Raw genomic sequence first — 20,637 nt, forward strand, 5'->3', positions numbered from 1 at the left:
AACACTATCTTGCTCCTCTATTTTTAAAATATATTTAATTGCAAAATTATCAATTCGGGTATGCGATCATGTGGCCCCACACTATTTCTCCTACTAATATCCTATCACATGAGCTCATGTTATCATGGGTCTGCATCTTTCAGTATTTTCTTTTTTAATTTATATATGCACATATTTTATAATTTTATAGTTAAAATAAAGATTAATTAGCAAATAATTTGATAAATTAATACTCTTTAAAAAACCATCAGTATTCTTTGATTAACCAAATAATAATACTTTATTGGCTAGTTAAATACATATTAGGAGTGTTAAAAATCATAAAACCAATTATGAGTATTTGTTATTCCTAATTATTAGCCACGGGTGATTGTATGGAAGGCGGCTACCGTTAGGAGATTGCAGTGTGCTTTGTTAAAATGGAGCAAGCATCGTCATCAATCATTACCAACTAAATAAGTACCTTTGGTGTGAAAATAGTAAAGTCACATCACATGCTATAGAAATTGGAAGACGGGGACACGTCATGGGCACCGATTATAAGTTATAACTACCCCATTTCATTGAGTGGCGCTCGGGAATTTGAGATTCGAATTCTCTACATTTAATTTTGTATAATTTTAAATATATAAAATATGATATAAATTACTCAAAGTTTGTCCTATATTTATATAAATTTAAATTTAAGGATTGAAATTTATTCTTGCACTTGATTTATGAAATATTTATTTTTAGGCATAGATTAATTTCAACTATTATACGTTTTTCTATTCCCACATGCAAATCAATTTTATGAGTAAATAATTAGTAATGTAAAATTTTTCATGAGTTCACAACAAAGAATAAATATTTTTTTTTTCATGAAAATATATATTTTTTAATTACATGTTGAACGAAGTGTTGGATTACCACTTTATTTAAAAGTTGAACCTGTTAGGTCGTGGGCCATAATGTATATTAACCTTAAATACTTCCTTGCATGTGTAGTTCGATAGCACATGGAGAGATAACAATAATTTTTTTAAATACCACAAAATAAACACGGACAACAATATTAGAATCGAGGACCTCCTGATGACTAATTCTGATACCATATTAAATTACCACTTTACCTAAAAGTTTAAACTATTAGGTTGTGAACCAACACTGTATGTCAAATTTCAACATGAAGTAATGAAACACACACACACACACACACAGATATATATATATATATATATATATATATATATATATATATATATATGGAATAACTATTATCTACATTTTTAAAATTATTACAATATTCCAACTTTTTCCAAAAAAATAGCTATTCTACAAACTAAATGAATCAATACTATATAGATATTCTTAATACAAGATGATTAAGATGATTGTGCATTTAATAGCTATAGCATTTTTTATTTATACATATAACTATTATTTACATTCTTAGATTTATTACTATATTCCAACTTTTTTCAAAAAATAGCTATTCCACAAAGTAAACGGATCAATACTATATATATAGATATTCTAAGACAGGATGATTAAGATTATTGTGCATTTAATAGTTATAGTATTTTTTAATTGTACATGAATCTCATATATGGTAGACTTTAAAAAAAAATACTATTGCATTTCGATAATTAGGGATTTCTACCACAATTGTGGCTTTTTGAGTATAATTTTTACTCTTAAGGATAAGTTATAATTACTTCACTAGGAAAGGTTTTTTGCTTTGGTTTTTTTAGAGTAAATCATTATCAATATTGATACATCATACAATGTTAGTCTAATATTTCAAAATAATCATAATAACGACAACAATAATAATAATTTTTTTTTATTAAAACTGTTATAATTGTTAGCACTGGAGGAGCCCATGAATAGATTTGATACACATGCGTGAATACTAACTTGACTCAAAAGTTTAAGCTTATTAGATCGTGAACCCAACCATGTATATAAGCACCCATAATCAATTCAAATTTTTCAATGTGGGACAAACTCACAAATGAAATTCTCAATAATAATGTCTATAAATATTTAATTTGTAAATAATATGATCTTTATCACAAAAAGAGATGATTAAAATTTGGATTAAACATGTAAATTTTCATTTTTTGTACCGTGTTATGTAGCCACACGTGCAATTCATGTAACCAATCCTACAAAAACATGAATGAATAGTAGGTAGGTTTGTTTAATTTGTAATCTTACAAATTGTGTAATCACGAGTTATCATTATTACAATTTTTTTGAAAATATTTTCACAATTCAATAACAAGCACGATATGATAATTTTATAATAAAAGATTAATAGATGTGAGATCTTAATTTTACAGCAAAAAAACTAGTATGTAAAAGCAAGGAGGTTCTATATATGACTCAAAACATATACCATTGCACTCAATCAAATTTTTTTTTTATCAATAGTTGAAATGGCAAAATTTTCCCATTCTGTTTTTTCCCCGTCATTTTACATGCAAACTATTAACCAAATCATTTTTTAAGTTAACAAAAAATGTGAACCAAAATCAAACCAGTTTAAATGGTTAGTCAAACTTAATTAGTCAACTTTTTGGAGTAATATTAAGTAATTTAAATCAGTTAACTTAAAAATTATATATTTTTGGTCAACGTAAATATATATAAATTTAAAAATCACAATTTTATCAACATGTGAAAGAATTTTTTTAGTTGATTTTTGTCTAATCACCTAAATAATGTATATTATATAATATATTTTTATATAATAGATTCACATGGGTATTGAAGGATCGGATCGAAAATGAACTGATAAGAAAAAAATTACGCACACGAACTAAATTAGACTAAAGAAATTGAAAATTAAAGGAACTTTTTATTATGTTTGGTTTGATTTTATTGTATGATTTTTTTTCTTTGTTTTTCTCTAAATCTTTGACGGTAAAGCGAGAATAAATAAATAAAATTAGACAATAAAAAATAATTTTGGATACTTTCATAAGTGTACCATCTTAACATTTTATGTCATGCTAATTAATTATGAACATTTAAGATTATCAATGACCGATATTAAAATATTCATAGAGTCGTATCCATTTGTTTCCAAAAATGAAAGAAAAAAAGTGATATGTACTTAGAAAAGAGGGCATCTAATTGATGAATTTCTACTAGCGTTTCATTCTTTTATAAGAATCTCACCAAATCAAAACTTAATTAATAAAAATGCATGCATCTTTATGTCAAAAAACTCGAAAAATACCAAAAAATTAAAATTTTCACTCTTTTAAGTGAAAAAATATGAAAAATTACAAATAGATGAAGGCCAAAAAAACTCCAAGGAAAATATAACCAGTTGGAATATATATTTATTTAGCTCCTTCTGAAAAAAGATAATATGAAACTTAAATTTAACTTAATAAATAAAAAATTTTAACAAAGTATTGAAGTCTATTTGTTAAATGATGTGATGGCCACAATTAATTATTATTGTAATTTTCAAAGAAGAGAGAGGAGGGCAAATAGGGAATTCAGGACAGAAATTCAAAAGGCATGAGATATTCCAAAATGGTAATCTCACAACGTACGGGACATAATCAAATTTCCTTCCACGATATGCGAGGTTCAGGTCCCCCCACGCAGATCCAATGCTGAGCGCCTCTGCTACTTCCTCAACCAGGTCAGGACCCTCTGTTTTTCCATTTTTATTTTTCGTTATCAATTTATCATATCATATTATTATTATTATTATTATTATTATTATTTTATTAGACTAAAATTTCCCAAATTCCAAACCGTTTTCAGAAGAAACGTCCAACACCTCTACCTACCTGAAAATTTGAATTCCTGAGAAATATCTTTGAAGCAAAATCTCCATTCCATGGAAGCAAGTTTTTGAAATTTTTGTTTTTCGAAACACACAAAACATGAGAGGTTTGGTTTATAGAAACATCCGAAGCACTTTTTCTCAAAGCTATATCATACCTTCGTTTTCCCTGTTTTTTCCGTTTCCCCACTAATTCTCTCTCTCTCTCTCTCTCTAAAAGGTTTGTTTCCTAACAACCTTTACCTTCTTCCTCATCCCTAACTGCTTCCTCAGTGAGCTTTTTCTGTTTTAGCGAATGCCGTTTCGGAGTTTGTTTTCCGAAAGCGTGTTCCGGCGACGGTGATCGTAGCTCGGCAAGTTCTTGTACGTGTTTTGTTTGAGGAAATTGTTTTGATACGGCGTTGAAAAGGAGGAATCGAGCTCCCTTCGGTTGTTTTTTTGTTTTGTTTTTTTGAGGGTTGTTTTCATGCAACGTTGAAGAATCCCTAGTCCGGCGCATACGAATATTTGAAATTTGAGTTTGGAGGGGCGGGGTGGTGATTTCTGATCTGAATTTGGGGTTTTATGCTGCGCGTTCGGCAATGTCACCTCTGACATTGTTCGAATTTGAAGGATGAGGCAATAAAAGGGAGCTAAAAAATTCAAAATTTTTGCGGAAGTTCGTGATTAATAAAGGTTGATTCGGTGATTCGAGTTGAGGGATTTGGCATCATGTTGTCGGCGGTGTCGCCTTCAAGTGTCGTGCGTAGCTCGCTGGAGGAGATGCTGGACTCACTCCGGCGAAGGGATGAGACTGAAAAGCCAAAGGATTTGCCACCGGCATTGCCGGCTCGCCCTACCTCTAGAGCTCGGTTGCCATCGGCGAGGAAGTCCTTGCCAAACAACTTCAAGGTTGGTGATGATGCTCCTGAGTACTCCCCTTGTGGTTCCTTAGCAATGGAAGAGGTAAAGAGGAAGGCTGTTTCCTCCAGTAGGGAGCAGAAGGAATTGGGATTCAAGTTTGGTAGTTTCGGGAGCAAGAAGTTGAAAGGAGTGCACCCTGGCGAGTCCCCGTATGTAATGCCGTCAGAAGACGAAACTTCTGAAAAGAAGAGGTTGTTGGAGGAGACCGAGAGGGTGGACCTCGCCGCTGCATCTTGCACATCGTCACCGAAGATTCGGGATTCTGAGTGGGATGACAACATTGAATATTTTTTTAAGAAGGTAAATTAACAAGTGAAATTTTTTTAATTTTTCGTTGTCACTTTTTGCAAAAAAAGCCTCCGTATTTTTGGAATTCTTAGAAAATGGACTAGGTCTTTTTTAATTCTGTAGTTCACGCATGAATAGGGTTGAAAATTCTAGTGTTAGGATAATATGATCAGTGTCCTTAGACTAAATTTTGGTGACTGTAGGAAAATGTTTCTTGTTACTAATTATAAATTGGTGAGAGGCAGTGGGAATTGCTGGACTTCAGTTGATGCATTATTATGCCTAGAGATAATCAATTCAACTAAAGACTAGGCACCCAGCCTATCTTGGGGTTGGTTAACAAATTTCTATTAACCATTCAGCTTTGTTCAAGGTTATTTTATCTATTATGCCTAGATATCTTCATTTAATGCGTACTGCAAATGATAATTGAGATGTTGTGGGGAGATTAGGGATTGGTTTGTGTTTTGATCTGGTAGTTGGATGGGTAATACTTGCTTCATTTATTTATTCTTTTGTGCAAACAATTCTGTAGTATTCTCTTGGAAGTTAACAGAGAAAAGGGAACTGTTTGTTCTCCCTCTGTTAGATTCATGAATGGCATGTAGGCAATGTACTAGGGACATTTCTATTCTTGCATTTTTTGCTGCTTAGATTGCTCGTGTTTTAGTTGCCCATGAATGTGCTTGTGTACATATATATATATATATATATATATATATGTATATATATGCGTGTGTGTGCATGTTGTAGATATTAATTTTAGTATATTGTTACATCTAATTGAAACTCTTCGAGATTTGCAAAACTTGTTACATTTTTGTTATCATTTTTTCTTACTTTAGATGATAAGTTTGTTAAATATGCATTCGTGTTGAAAACTTTTGTTTCAGAAACTTAGCGTCTGGTGTCAGCTGCCTAGTGGAAAGTGGGATTTGGGGAAGATAAAATCAACATCTGGTGAGGAAGCCTCTGTATTGCTCTCAGATGGAAATGTGAGTTCATATGCTCCGGCCTTATCTCAAGGCAGCATCACCAATCTTATTATTGGGCATGTAATGTAATGGGATGCTCATGCACAATTTTCTTGCACTATTTTAGGTTGTCAAAGTGCGTACAGGAGAGCTCTTACCTGCAAACCCTGATATCCTTCAGGGTGTGGATGATCTTATACAGCTTAGTTATTTGAATGAACCGTCAGTTCTTTACAATCTTCAGTACAGATATTCTCAAGACATAATTTATGTATGTATATATATGTTTATTATCCACACTTGCCAGCCAAAATGATTTCTTGTCCATAGATGTTTACTGGCTCTTGTTCCTTCTTTTTATAGAGTAAAGCAGGGCCTGTTTTGATTGCAATGAATCCTTTCAAAGGTGTACAAATTTTTGGAAAGGATTTTGTTGACGCTTATAGATACAAACTCAGGGACGGCCCTCATGTTTATGCTGTAGCAGATACTGCCTATAATGAGATGATGGAAGGTGAGCAAATCCTCGCTGTTTGCTGTTTGGAATAAAATAAAAATCTAGATTCTGTGGTGGCCATGCATAACATTTTTCTAAAGCAATTTTCTTCCTCCCATTTGTTTTTGCAGAGGAGGTTAATCAGTCCATCATTATAAGGTTGGTTGGATTATCCGTGTTAGTCATCTGTAAAATGGGAGCTGCTTTGTAGTTGCTCTTCTTTTCTGTTCTTTTTCCTTTTTTTTTACCCTGCAAATTGTTCTTTATTGGTTTTATGCTCATGTTCTACATGTCATGTGCTTTTAGAAAGGCAGTTTAAGCACTAGTATTGTGACAGGGATTCAATTTTTCAAATATTTATCTTACAGTGGAGAGAGTGGAGCTGGGAAAACTGAGACAGCAAAAATTGCAATGCAATACTTGGCCGCACTTGGTGGTGGTAGTAGCGGGGTAGAGTGTGAAATCCTTCAGACAAGTTGTATACTAGAAGCATTTGGAAATGCCAAAACATCCAGGAATGACAATTCTAGCAGATTTGTGAGTTTTTTTCTTTTTCTTCCTTCTTCGGCATTGTTACTGCTGTGTAAGCTTTGAAGTTGAAAGAAATTCTTGTGCATTAAGCTGTAATATTTTCTTTTTCTTTTTGGTAACCATGAATATGTACCACCTTCTGTTTTCACTTTTTAGACACGTTACAATTGAGATTTGTTAGATTACCACTTTACCTAAAAGCTTAAGCTGTTAGGTTGTGGGCCAACAATGTATGTCAAGCTTTAACACTGTCCTGCACGTGCAGCCGGACAGCATGTGGAGAGATAAACAATTAATAAATAACACCCATTACAAAGAACCTAATAACTTTTAAACACCACAGAATAAATGCGGGTAACAAGACTAGAACCTAGGACCTCCTGGTAATCAGCTCTTATATCATGATTGATTACCACTTTACCTAAAAGCTTAAGTTAGGCTGTGATCAACAATGTATATCGAGCTTTAACAAGGTTATAGACAGATCACCTCACTGACATATCTTCCTGATGTGGTGCAGGGAAAATTGATTGAAATTCATTTTAGCATAGCAGGGAAGATTTGTGGTGCTACAATCCAAACATGTAAGTCTGTTTTACATTGAATATATTGCAATTAGGATACAATATTTTCTAATCACAGTTGTAATGACCGACTTGACTCACTGTTACAACTTCACTTGTGTGCATGAAATGTCAATTGACCTATGGAATTGTGGCAGTTCTTCTAGAAAAGGTATCTTAATGCTCCACCTCAACCTCAGATTGGACATTTAGTTCTAATCATGCACAATTTCTTAAGAATTTTATGATTCCTTTGAACAGTCAAGGGTAGTTCAGCTGGCAAATGGGGAACGGTCATACCATATCTTTTATCAACTTTGTGCTGGTGGACCATCCTGTCTTAAAGGTTCTAATTCTTTTTATGATTATTCTTATTAAAATATTTGATTTTTAATTCAGACCATGCAAGTTTGATGATTCCATGGGAATCCTTGACATGTTGGTGCGAAATCTCAAACTGTGTTCTTAACAAATTGAATGCTGTACTATTTAGCTTCTGCTTCATTTCGGGCTCTATCCAGTATAGAAGGGATGTTACCCACTGGCTTTCTAGAATCCAATTTGATTCCTGCTCCCTTCCCAAGGCATATTTCCTTCATTCTCGAGTATGTTGTTAGTTTCTGTTGACCAAAAGTATTACTCCCAAATGATTTTACTGAGAGTTTCGGATTGTAAGGGGCATACTACCTATTAGGAATAATAGTTCTGGTAAAAGTTGCGTAAGTGGATCATTGTTTTTTAGCTAAGCTTCAAAATTATTTTGTGCAGAATTTATGAGTTCTTCTGAGCAGCTATATCCTGGTTGCAATTTATTAAATCATGGCCGTCTGAATATGGCAGCTGGCAGACAACTGGATGGTTGAGACCTCATGCTTGATGAAGTTACACCAATTATGTTGCAGACCTGAGAGATCTGACTTGATCATGAGAATTAGAGTTGGGCTTAGAAAAGAGTAAGAGAGGGAGAGTCAGATGAAAGAAGTTGCTCCAGAGAGTATGGTTCTCACAGACCATCCAGTTATTTTATATATGAAGTACTGATGGTCAATAAAATAATAATACCTCACACCATGAATGGCCACCACAACACTTCCTCTCAAGTTGGGGTGTATGAATATATTGCAACCCTACCTTGTTACAACAATAAGAGGGAGCAGATCTAACAAGCCCTTTGTGAACAAATCTCCTAGCTAGTTACATGACTTGACTAATGGGGTAGGCGGGTAGCCATATTCTTCATCACAATATCTCTCACAATTGAAAACAAATGAAGCCAACCTCGATAAGTTTTGTCCTTTCATGGAACACAAGATTACTTGTAGGTACCCTAGAATCCTACAAGCAGCATTCAAGTGTGGTTGATTGGGACTTTCCATAAATTGACTTACAATCCTAACAGAAAAAAAAATATGTCAGATCTAGTGAGAGCTGGATATATTAGCTTTCTGACCAACATCCTGTCCACTTTCAAGATATGTTCCAGTATCTCCGCTTCACTTTTGGATCTATTGGGGTGTCTGTTTCAGCTCCCATCAGATCTGTCTTAGTCAATAAATCTAAAGTATGCTTATGCTGTGCAGATTTAAGCCTTGCCATACCCGACATCCTCGAAACCAATGCAATAGCTTAGGATCCCCAAGTTCTTGACTTGGAACTCTTTCTAAAGCCAACACTTGATGTATGCAATGTCTTTTAAGGGCTCTACCATCAAAATAAAGAACTAAAGGACCAAACTTGCCCCATTCCCTCTGATAAAGACAGATTGATCAGAATAACAGTCTTAAGGCCAAACTCAAGACACCACTTCATTGAATTTGTCAAGCCAGTCCCTGTGGGACTACAGAAGGCCATCGATAAATGGCCATATGCAGCCTGCAAGCTTTTCCTCCTTCCCCCTAAGCAACATACCTTAGATGTTGCTCAATTTACACCTCTTCTTCCAGCTCCAGGTCCAGGATTGTGTTTTTAACATCTAACTGGCACAGGGGCCATCCAAATTAACTGCCGAAGGGATTAGAACCTGAACAGAATTTAACTTACCCAATGTCCCAAAGTAATCCACACCTTGAGGTAGGACTATGTCCCTCGGCCATCAATTAGGCTTTTTAGTCTTTCAATAATATATTCAAGATGATGCTTAATTGCATATACCCTACTAACCCTACCAATAAACTATTTACCTGGGAAAGATCCACTAATTCCCATCTCCCTCAAGAAGTCAATGCCTCTAGTTCTGTATCAGTAACATACTTCCACCTAAGTTTTGTCAGGGCCTCAACATCAGCATATTGAGAGAAAGAAATGATATAAAAAAGGCAAGAGAGTGAATAACAAGAGGAAGATGAGTTAAGAAAACATAATTAGCAATATGATCAGTGACCAAGGGTTTCTGAGTGCAAGATCTGGTACCCGTTTCAATGAGCAAATCAAGATCTAAATGGAACTTTTCTCTAGAACTAGAATTTGATGCTGTTGACGGTAGCAGAGGCATTTAGATGGATGCAATGGTGTCAGTTTTGCTTTTACAAAGTTCATATACCTTCAAATGCTTATATGTAGGAGTGATAGATGTTTCACCTTGAACTGCAGGAGAGGCGTCCTGCATGAGAGCAGGGATAGGGGGGTCTAGAGAAGAAGTAGAATTACTGATATTGCTGTACCAACAATAGAATCATCCAAAAAGAATATTTGGCACTAGAACAATAGGCGGTTCCCTTAAAAATTCAAGCCAGCAGGGGAGTTTTGGGGCCATAACATTGAGACCTTTCCTGAGTTCTAGAATACTCAACAAAGACACATTTAATAGCATGAGAAGACAACTTATCCTGAACAATGTGCTGAATATAAACAAAACAGGTGCACCAAAAAAATGACGCACAACAGGGAACACGGTGTAAGCTTGATATGCATTGTTGGCCCACAATCTAACAACTTCAGCTTTTAGGTAAAGTGGTTGTTTAAAATGGTTTCAGAGTTTTGATTTCAGGAGATGGGTTCAAATCATTTGTGTTTTCACTTGTTATGTTGTTTGTGTTGCGCTTAGTTCTATTTATTTTTGCGCACTTCATATTTGTCTATTTGCCTCTTCATCTATGATAAGGGTCGGATGAGAGGGAGTGTTGAATTGCTTGGTATACATTTTTGGCCCGCTACCTAATAGCTTTTGCATTTAGGTAAACTGGCAGTTCAAAAATTTATTTTCATCTGCAAAGCCCTGTTGGTTGTTTGCTGATTTTCTTTTAAGCAATTGTGGTCCTTGTGGAAGCTTTTACGTGAGGATCACTTCTAAAAGGCTATAATTGTCTGCATGCTTTCTCTGTTAGAGCCTTAATGGAGTTCCTTATATCAGTGTGCATTTTATTTTTCTTATGAAAAATTTTTAACAGTCTTCCATGCTTAGCTTCATTTTCTGTTTTTCCTTTTCAGACAAACTGAATCTTAAAATGGCAAGTGAGTACAAATATCTTAATCAGAGCAACTGCTTAGCGATTGATGATGTTGATGATGCTCAGAAATTTCATAAGCTTGTGGTAACTTTTGAATGTCACTGCAATTTATGGGCTCTCCCCCCTGTTTTCAATTTATCATGCCCCTCAATGTCATAATTTTTAATTGTTTTTTTGGGGTATCTCCCATTCCAATAGGAAGCATTAGATGATGTCCAGATTAGCAAAGAAGATCAGGAACATGTGTTTGAAATGCTTGCTGCAGTGTTATGGCTGGGAAACATATCATTTCAAGTAATTGACAGTGAAAATCATGTGGAGGTGGTGGCTGATGAAGGTAACATCTATATATTCGTTTTTTATATGCTTATTATTATTTTTTTAAAAAAGAATATCTTATGTACTTGGTTTTGTATGGCCTTACTTTTGATGGGTATTTTCCACATGATGGTGCCCTCTAAATATGGCTTTGGTGCTGGCTTGAGGACATAATACATTAATACTAGCTGTCATTGTATTAACATTCTTTCATTTTTTAAATTAAGCTAAAAATAAGGGTGTCCCCAGGCCGCAAGGCTCCTTGCTTTGTGAGGGTAGGGGGAGGGTCATCACAGTATACACAGCCTTACCGCTGCTTTTATGTAGAGAGGCTGTTTCCTTCGACTCGAACCTGTGCCAACTGGTCACAAAGGAGCAACCTTACCGTTGATCCAAGGCCCACCCCCCTCTTCATTTTTGAATTAAGCTGAAAACATTAATTTCATATCTCTGTTCCTTTTCATTTGAAAAATGGAAAGTTTTTTGCAACTCAGTAGTTTAGGAACGCCATGGTGATAATGTTGGTGATTAATGAACATCACGAGTTCATTCAAGGAACAGAATCAGAAATTGGTATTAAAGGATTGAGTGTAAATGACGTTGTAAAAGCTAGAAGTTGAAGTCAGTTCAAACTTTAAAGTTTATTTTTTATTTTTGTAGAGGTGTTCTCTTCAAACATATTCTTGGGACTTGGGCTTCACTTAGCATATCTGATTGTGATGATAGTTGATAACATAATATAGCATGGACATAAGTTTCTGTCTCAAAAGAATGATATAGCAAATTTTGTACTGTATATATGCTTGACACGACCATGCTCCACTGCACAATAAATCTGATTTTTGGCTTTAAGAGATTTGTGCTTATGTTTCTAGAGGTTAAGATATTAAGCTATTGTGCTGGGCATTGCTTTCTTGCCAGTATACTGATGAATGTGGAATATTGATGAACACGTTGACGGTTGATCACATGGATCACATCTGAATCAAATGATTTCTAAAGCGATCCATTTAATATTCTGTCCCTGTATCCAGACAGTTTTTATGTTTGCGGCTGGAACAAAAATTGTCTTTGATTTGCTTTATGTTCTGGAACTCCTGTCACCTTGCTGACAAATCCTTTGTTGGTTGGCTGCACCAATGGTGTGGACTGATCCATGTCTCGAGTTGTTGTTACCATCTTTCATATGCTCAGCCAGAAAAAAAAAAAAATAAATTTATGATATCTTTAGTTGTCATCTACCCCCATTATGAGCACTTCCACACATAGCAGTCAGTCACATATGACCTACCTCAAGAGGTTATGAGTTTTTGTTTTACCCTCCCTGTTGCTTCAGGAATCTGAACATAATTTTTGTGATTGGCTCACCATTTTTTACTTTGGGGGGGAGGGGGAGGAGGGTTGGTGGGGGGGGGGGGGGGGAGGTTGAGGAGGGAGATTGGATTTTAGGAATTTATAATGTTAGTTGGTAATTTGAAGAAATGGATGAATAATTGTATGGAGTTGGGCAGCAGAATAGTGCCTCGCAGAAGCCCCCTAATATTGTCTTAAAGAAGATATTATGGGATCCCAAAGTGAGTGTTTTTGCAGATAAATTTTCCATGTAATGTGTTTCTATATTTCCATTGAAGAATTTAAACAAGCACTAATTTTGTTTCGTTCTATTGTCATTCAATTAATTTTATATCCAATGTTTGATATTTTTACCTATGCACCTGTTTATGTGTGCTTGCTCATTGTTACAGCAAAGAGGAAATATAAATGATTATTATATGGAGATAATTAATCTCTTTTCTTTCTGGCAGCTGTAACCAGTGCTGCTAGGTTGATGGGTTGTAGTGCCCAGGACCTGATCTTAACTTTATCTGCCCGAAAAATACTAGCTGGAAAGGATGCTATTTCCAAAAAGCTTACGTTGTGGCAGGTATACTTTTAAGTACATGTCTAACATCTCTCTATCTCTTTCTCTCTCTCTCACCCTCCAAACATGATATTTAAACATAAATTGTGAAAATCTATCATTTTCCACTTTTCAGGCAATTGATGCAAGAGATGCTTTGGCCAAGTTTATCTATGCCAATGTGTTTGACTGGCTTGTAGAACAGATCAACAAGTCACTGAAAGTGGGGAAACAGATAACTGGAAGATCCATTAGTGTCCTAGATATTTATGGATTTGAGTCATTTCAGGTATGCAGTTTTTTATTTGTTAGTTGTGTTCTAAAGCAATGCAATTGTTTATGCTTATGATGATCTCATCTTCATATTTCCAGAAGAATAGCTTTGAACAGTTCTGTATAAACTATGCAAATGAAAGGCTGCAACAGCATTTCAACCGGCATCTGTTTAAACTTGAGCAGGAGGTGAGCTTCTCTGGTCCATTATGGTGTCAAGATTTTTGGACATTTATGACGCTGGTTTGAGTTCCCAGCAGATTTTCAGTTAGTTTTCTGCTAGTACGATCAGAAAAAATATCTACAGTAACTTTTTCACCATGTTAAGAAAATGGCTTCTGTGTGGTTAAGAAATTCTCGTAATTATGTATAAAGAAAATATAGATATGTTCCTAAGCTCTTTCAAGATGGAGTTGGTAAAGAGTTTTAAAATCCAAATTATAAAATATGCATCTCCTGTTGACTTTTGCTCTGCCTCAGCAAATATTGCCCAACCAGTGTATTTATGCGTTCTTTCTATGCCCCCATGCTAGTGTTAACATTGTCATGACTTTACAATGACAAGAAATTTTGTCTCAAATTCCTTGTATGGTTTTATTGTGTTCTTAGGGTTGTATGTGTATTGTTTGGGATTTTTGGGGTGACAGGGAGTTGCATTGTGGAAGTTTCCTATTATTGTTCTTTTCTTGCCCTACTAAAAGTTTAGATGCTCTAAGAATATATGGGTGAGCCATTAGTTAGAGATGATGAGAGGGAGGCATGATGTAGGACAAGAAGCAAGACCATGGGAAGATCCTTGCTGGAAAATAATTCAAAAGAATTGGGTCAAGGGATTGTTGGGTTTAGTTAATAGTTAATTACGTTTTTAGTTTAAATGTTTAATTAGTATCGGATTTTGTGTATTTGGGGCTTGTTTGTAATTTGTAATTTCATCTAGTTTTAGGTGTATATGTATAATGTCTTGTATTAGAGACTTTCTTATAAATAGTGTGTGAAAGCCATGTCGAAGTTGGTTGTTGATTTTGAATTTGAAAGAGATCGTTTGATTCCCCCTTTGTATCTTCTTCTTCTTTGTCTTCTTCTTCATTCTCCTCTCTCTCTCTCTCTCTCTGTTTCAGCCTCTCTCTACTTTTTCTGTTCTTAGTGTTCTACAAATCTTTTCTTTCTCCCATATTCTTTCTTCTCCTTCTCTTCTTCTCTCTTCTGTCTCTAATTCTTTCTCCCTGTTCTGTTTATTATTCTTCTCTTCTCTGCCCTGCTGTCTCTTCTACTTGCAGCGGTTTCCTCCCTTCTTAATTTTTCTTCTTCCCTTCCTTCTCGTTTACTCTTCTTCAATTCTTTGTCTATTTTCTGCAATTGACTTTTAAATTTCCCTGTGACATTCTCCCACACAGCAATAAGAAAACCAGTGTGCTTACTGCAACTACTCGAAAAAAAAAAAAAAAAACAAAAGAGTTGTGCCCCTTTATTTTGAAATCCTTATTTCCAGCCAAAGTTTTGCAACACAGCTACTATGATCAAAAGCAGACGCTACTGTAAGGCCTACCCTCAAAATTTTGTTGAAGCTTGACCACACGTGTGGTCCCACGTGCCACCGAGGTTACCCAGCTGCCGATTTCTGCAAAATCGAGCCTTTTCGGAGTTACTTTTGACGCACCACCACTCACTAGACTTACTGGCCTCTGATTGGTCAGCAGCTGGAGTTTCATTGTTGGAGGTGCCTCGCTGGTGTCGCATGCGTCCCATGCACCAGTGAGCAGCCCGTGAAGAACTGCCAGAATCTTCTCCTGCTGCCAGAATCGTGAGAAATTGCTCCAGCCACGATATTTTGGGTTTTCTCCATGATATTTTGACCTGCAACGAGATACTTTGAATTTTTGATTGTGGACATGATATTTTGCGAGCAAGCATGATAATTTTGTTTGAAAGGCTAGAAATTTGATTGCCAACATCAAGAATCAGATCAAATTGCTGCCATTTGTAAGTTGTTTATGAGGGTTTGTTTTACTTCAAGATTGTTCTTGAGAAATTGGGATTTAGACTTGTGGTCTTACATGAATAGATTGAGACTCGTGGTCAAATTTTGTTAAGTGCTATTGGTGATATATAATTGCAGTATATATGTATAAATTCAGCAATATGGTTACAAATTTTAGGAGAAAGAACACTATTTGTCAAACTTTGGGCACAATTTCCCAAAGTTCCACATCTTTTTCTCAAGTGTTGAGAAAATATTTGCAAAATCATCATATTGATGGAAGATGTCCTATGAGTGTGGTTTCTACAAATGGGGTCAAGTTTGTCCAACTTCATCCGGAACCTCACCTAGAGCCTTGTATCTTGGGTTGATGACTCTACTTTACATGTTTGTGAAAGATGTTTGGTTCCTGTATATATGGGTGATTTTTTTGATAATGTTTAGTTTGATATCCTGCCCATGAATATTGACCTTGTACTCCTTGGTTGGATGATTTGGGTGTGACTTAAGGACATGAAAACACATACATCTTCCAATACAATGGTAAGAAGATTATTTTTAAGCCTACTTTACAAACCAACCAGGACAAAGAATCTGAGATTGCTGATCGTGTCAAATTTACTCAACTTGAAGGCACTACAAGCATGGAAATGCATGTATTTGAAGATATCCAGTCTTTCAAGCATTCCTATTGTTGAGTTTGTCATTCGTGATATGGTCATTGATTCTAATTCTCAATACAAGTCTATGGTGCTGCCAATGGAAAATGTCGCTTCTTGCATCACTTAAGCACTGGATTTCGAAGGGTCCAAGTTTTGTTTTTACTTTTGGTCCTCCAACACTTCAAAATTCGAGGCTGAATTTTTTCTATCTAGGGGAAATTTGATGTTGGACAAAAAGCAAGACCATGGGAAGATCCTTATTGGAAAATAATTCACAAGAATTGGGTTTAGTTAATGGTTAATTGTGTGTTTAGTATAGTTAATATGGGATTATGTGTATTTGGGGGCTTGTTTGTAATGTTTGTGTAATTTAGGGGTTTGTTTGTAATTTCATCTAGTTTTAGGGGTATATGTGTAATTTCACGGATTCGAGACTTTTTTATAAATAGTGCATGAAAGCCATGTAAAAGTTGGTTGTTGAATTTGAATTTAAAAGGGAACGTGTCATTCGTCCATGTATCCCCTCTCTCTCTTCCCCTTCCTTCTTCTTCTTCCCTTCTACTCTCCTACATTCTCCAATGGTCCCATGGCTCCAGATCCTCTAGGCTGTCCCACATCAAGGCACCTATGGAGTAAGGGTAGAATTGGTGGGGCTTTTTGGGAACAGTCTTTGTGGTTGGTAGGCTTTGGAATGGACCAAGCAGGTCTAATAGTAATACCCAATTTATGAGGTGCCTGGTCTCATGCAGCTGGTTTATGGCGTTGCTCCTATAAGATTGCTACATTATAATTTTCTCTCATATGTCAATGCAGCCTTATTTAGGTGAATTATCAACACTATAATTTCTCTCTTATTTGTGGAACCACTTTTTTTTTTCCTGCAACCAATGGTATCCAGGTTCCTTTTGGGGCCTGACTAGTCAATGGGGGTGAAGGGACCTTCCCTTAATTCCCACCCTCCTATAGGTAAGTTGATACAAGATTCAAATCCTTGACCCACAATAGACATTATCGAACTATTTTAATTCTTCTGTATTCTTTAATTGTCCTCTTATTCCAGCGCTTTATGTTTTGCATTTTTGTGATGCACAACAAGTGGTATAAAAACTGATGATTAGTTTGCAGGATTTGTTGCTTGATGATCAAGGTACACAAGAGTTTGTGTTTTGATGGAATTTTTTTTTTAATATGATATGTTTGAGTTTGCTCATTTCTTTCCTTCGTAGTTGATGTTTTTTAGCATGTGGGTGCATATGGATTTGGTGGAAGATTAGTGGTTTACGAAGGCTAGGCTCTTCATAGTTGAATGTTTAGACTTGTGGTGCATGAAATGAATTTTCATTCACGGCAGAGCAAGGTTTTAATAGAGAATTTACATCATTAATGGTTTACATATCTGATGCCAAGATAATGTCCATAATCTCATTTCTTGCCTGTTATTATTTTGATTATGTTTTTCATCCATTATTTATTTTTTATTTTTCATATTGGCTGAGAAATAGCACATGCTATATTTCTGTTTTTCATTCAAATTATTTTTTAGATTTTAGATGTTTTTATTTTTATAAAAAACCTAGGTATTTACTATATAGGCTAATTTTACTGCTGTGTTATACAGAAATATAAACACAATTTCATTTTCTTATGATAACACACAATTTCATGACTTGTATAAACAATAATTATGTAGAGCATAGAAATTTCATTTGCTCTATTTAAACACATGTATTTGTAAAAAAAATTATTAATGATTGTGGCCAAATTGGTCAAAGTAGCCAATATATAACTACTATTTCAGTTAAAAATACTGTTACTAATAGCAAGATAGATTATTGATATCAGTTAAATACTATTATTGAGGCAAGAGGAGATTTCTCGTACTGGAGATGCCTTTTATTTTTTATGTTATTACTGCTTATATATTGCTGTTATTGGCTATTATATTTCGAAGCATTACTTTTAGTTAACAATAACAGTTCATGGAGCCATTCATTAAAACATCCAGGACCATCTTTCGAACCCTCCTCACATTTCCGCCCCTCTGCGCCGATTTGCTGCTCCTGTAGCTGGTGACATCGCCATTGTCGTCCTCCTCCTCTGCTGCACCATCAGAGCTCGGATCTGCTGCTGAAAAACACCGGAGAAATTGCCTTCGTTTCCGATTGATTTAGCTTCGTCGGAGCCCTAGCGGACTCGCGACCCCGTCGAACCTCTTTCCCAGTCTTCCGCTGTTCCTAGCCTTCTTCGCCCTTCTCTCCAGACATCGTAGGCTTCGTCGGAGCCCTAACTGACTCGCGACCCTTGTCGAACCCCGCTCCCAATCTCCCGCTGCTCCCAGCTTTCTTTGCCTTGTTCGCGGCCCCTGGAAGGGTAAAAATATTTGGGTCTTTTAACATGGCGCATCCTAACCCTCTCTCCCGCTCGCATCCCGCATCCCCAACCTCCTCTTGCTGCACGCGATCTGGCTGCAACCACAGCCAGTCGCCCATCTCGCCGCCTGCCAAATCTCCAGGACATTGAATTCCTTAACCAGGTATGTCTCAACCATCGCACGGTCTAGGGTTTCCTTGAAGTTAGGCGCCTACGATGGCGGCGCTTGCCGGCCCTCTGGTGGATCCTCCACCAGTGGGGCCTTTTTCGAAAGGTGGTTCAGGACTTTTGTTGTATGCCCATGTAGTATCACGTTCTCATGCTGTTAACCCGTCGTCTTCCTCTTTCAAACTAGCCATGAGATATCCTGTTGATGTAGATGGAGATCTTGGATTCATTTTCTCTGAGGCTGAGATGAACAAAGTGGCGGAAGATCTTCGGTTTGCGTTAGTTTTGAAATTTTTGTGCTCTAGGCCATCCATTGACGTTATCCGTTTGAATATCATAAAGTCTTGGGGCCTTTCAGAGATCCCTTTTGTCAGTTTCATGGATGATTTTCACGTACTGGTTTAGATGAATAATTAACGAGATTTTCTTCATGGATGGTCTCGTGAAGGAAGGATTTTGGCTGGGTTTCCGTTTCGTCTTTTTCGATCGACAAAGGATTTCAATCTGAAGTAGGAACCATCCTTGGCCCCTCAATGATTATTTCTCCTTGGTCTTCCGATGCATATGTACAGGCCTGATTGTTTACAGATTCTAACCATGAGGTTTGGTAGATATTTGGGAACTGACAATGCTACGCTTAACCAAACTGGGGCTACGGGTGCGAGAATGTGCGGTGGAGGTGGACTTATTGGCAAATCAGGTGGATGCTTTCTGAATTGTTGTTTCTGCAAATCAGAAAATTTGGCAAGAAGTGAGGTACGAAAAACAAGGATTTTATTGTGAGCATGGTTTAAATAAAGGCCGTGACCGGGTGTTACGTAACGGTTTTTTTGGTTACCAATACTGTCGCACGCCGCGAAATTAGTGGGAAGAAAAATCAAGGCTGTAGTGGCTGTTACGGACCGCGACCGTTACTTAAAGGCCACTATGTAACCGCTACATGACTGTTACACCAAAAAATTATTTTATTTTTTACCTTTTCTTCTGACTTTTTCCCTCTCTTTCATATATCATTCTCAATATACCAAGTGGCAAGAGGGGGAAAAGATTATAAAGAGGATGACAATGATACAAAATTTGCTATTTCTTTAAATACTCACAATAGATGCATTAATTAACAATTTGAAAATACTAACTTATTAGGAAAATATTTTTATTTTGATAATATTAGTAATGTGATATTTATGTTTTATATTTTTCAACTTCAACCTTCTTTCTTTTCTAGCTATTTTATATTTGTATTATTCGAATGTCTTATGTGTCTAATAGATTAATGAAGTGTCTAATGTATTTTGTTTTATTAATTAATTTAGCACACATAAGAATTTATCACACATAAGAACAATGAGAAATATAAATACACACACATACACATGTAATTTTTCTATCAATGTTGGTTTAAAACAAATGTAAACTTGTTGCCCTTACCAAATAACTTAGTTACTAGAACTAAAAGATCCAAAATACACTAAAACTCTTTCTAAGAAGGGCTAAAAGTTTAAAATATGCAAGTATGCTGATATGTACAAGGTTGTGCGTGCTTCAAAAAAATTCATTGCTGTTACATCCACTTCCTGTTATGTAACATTCACTACTCCCGCTTCCTGTTACACCCGTTATCGATACGTTATGCTACCCTCTGCCGTGATTTAAAACCATGATTGTGAGAAATGTCATAGACAAGGGCATTCAGAGGTGGTATGCCGAGTGGGTGAAAGGAAACAGAAAATTGGGGATAGACGTAAGGATAAGAAAAATGCTAGACAAGAAAATCGATGAGAAATTTGGCGTGTGAAGCATTTGGATAAAGGGAAAGAAGTTAAGAGAGAATTGATAGATCTATGCATTGTTGAATAACCTTTAGAGGTGGATCATGTTTAGGAGGGTGCAATGACATCACAAATTTTGCCAGTGGTTGAGACAGTTAAGCAAAGTGAGATGGAAGAGGGGGAGTTTGTTCCTGAAGAACTGAGG

At 35.9% G+C, this 20,637-nt stretch overlaps 1 protein-coding gene across 1 annotated transcript in view; it reads left to right on the plus strand.

Moving 5' to 3' along the window:
• The first annotated feature begins 3,842 nt into the window (after positions 1-3,842).
• Positions 3,843-20,637, plus strand: part of LOC131150304 (myosin-2) — a 58,103-nt gene continuing 41,308 nt past the window's right edge. The window contains exons 1-14 of the mRNA XM_058100940.1: positions 3,843-4,996; positions 5,878-5,979; positions 6,086-6,229; positions 6,322-6,472; positions 6,586-6,613; positions 6,823-6,991; positions 7,506-7,569; positions 7,707-7,720; positions 7,810-7,894; positions 10,975-11,078; positions 11,193-11,331; positions 13,118-13,236; positions 13,349-13,501; positions 13,585-13,674. Of these exons, the coding sequence (XP_057956923.1) occupies positions 4,505-4,996; positions 5,878-5,979; positions 6,086-6,229; positions 6,322-6,472; positions 6,586-6,613; positions 6,823-6,991; positions 7,506-7,569; positions 7,707-7,720; positions 7,810-7,894; positions 10,975-11,078; positions 11,193-11,331; positions 13,118-13,236; positions 13,349-13,501; positions 13,585-13,674 (1,854 nt within the window). The 5' untranslated portion in view covers positions 3,843-4,504. The remainder of the gene's footprint in view (positions 4,997-5,877; positions 5,980-6,085; positions 6,230-6,321; positions 6,473-6,585; positions 6,614-6,822; positions 6,992-7,505; positions 7,570-7,706; positions 7,721-7,809; positions 7,895-10,974; positions 11,079-11,192; positions 11,332-13,117; positions 13,237-13,348; positions 13,502-13,584; positions 13,675-20,637) is intronic.

This window comes from Malania oleifera, chromosome 1, assembly GCF_029873635.1.
Source record: "Malania oleifera isolate guangnan ecotype guangnan chromosome 1, ASM2987363v1, whole genome shotgun sequence".
Taxonomy (NCBI): Eukaryota; Viridiplantae; Streptophyta; class Magnoliopsida; order Santalales; family Ximeniaceae; genus Malania; species Malania oleifera.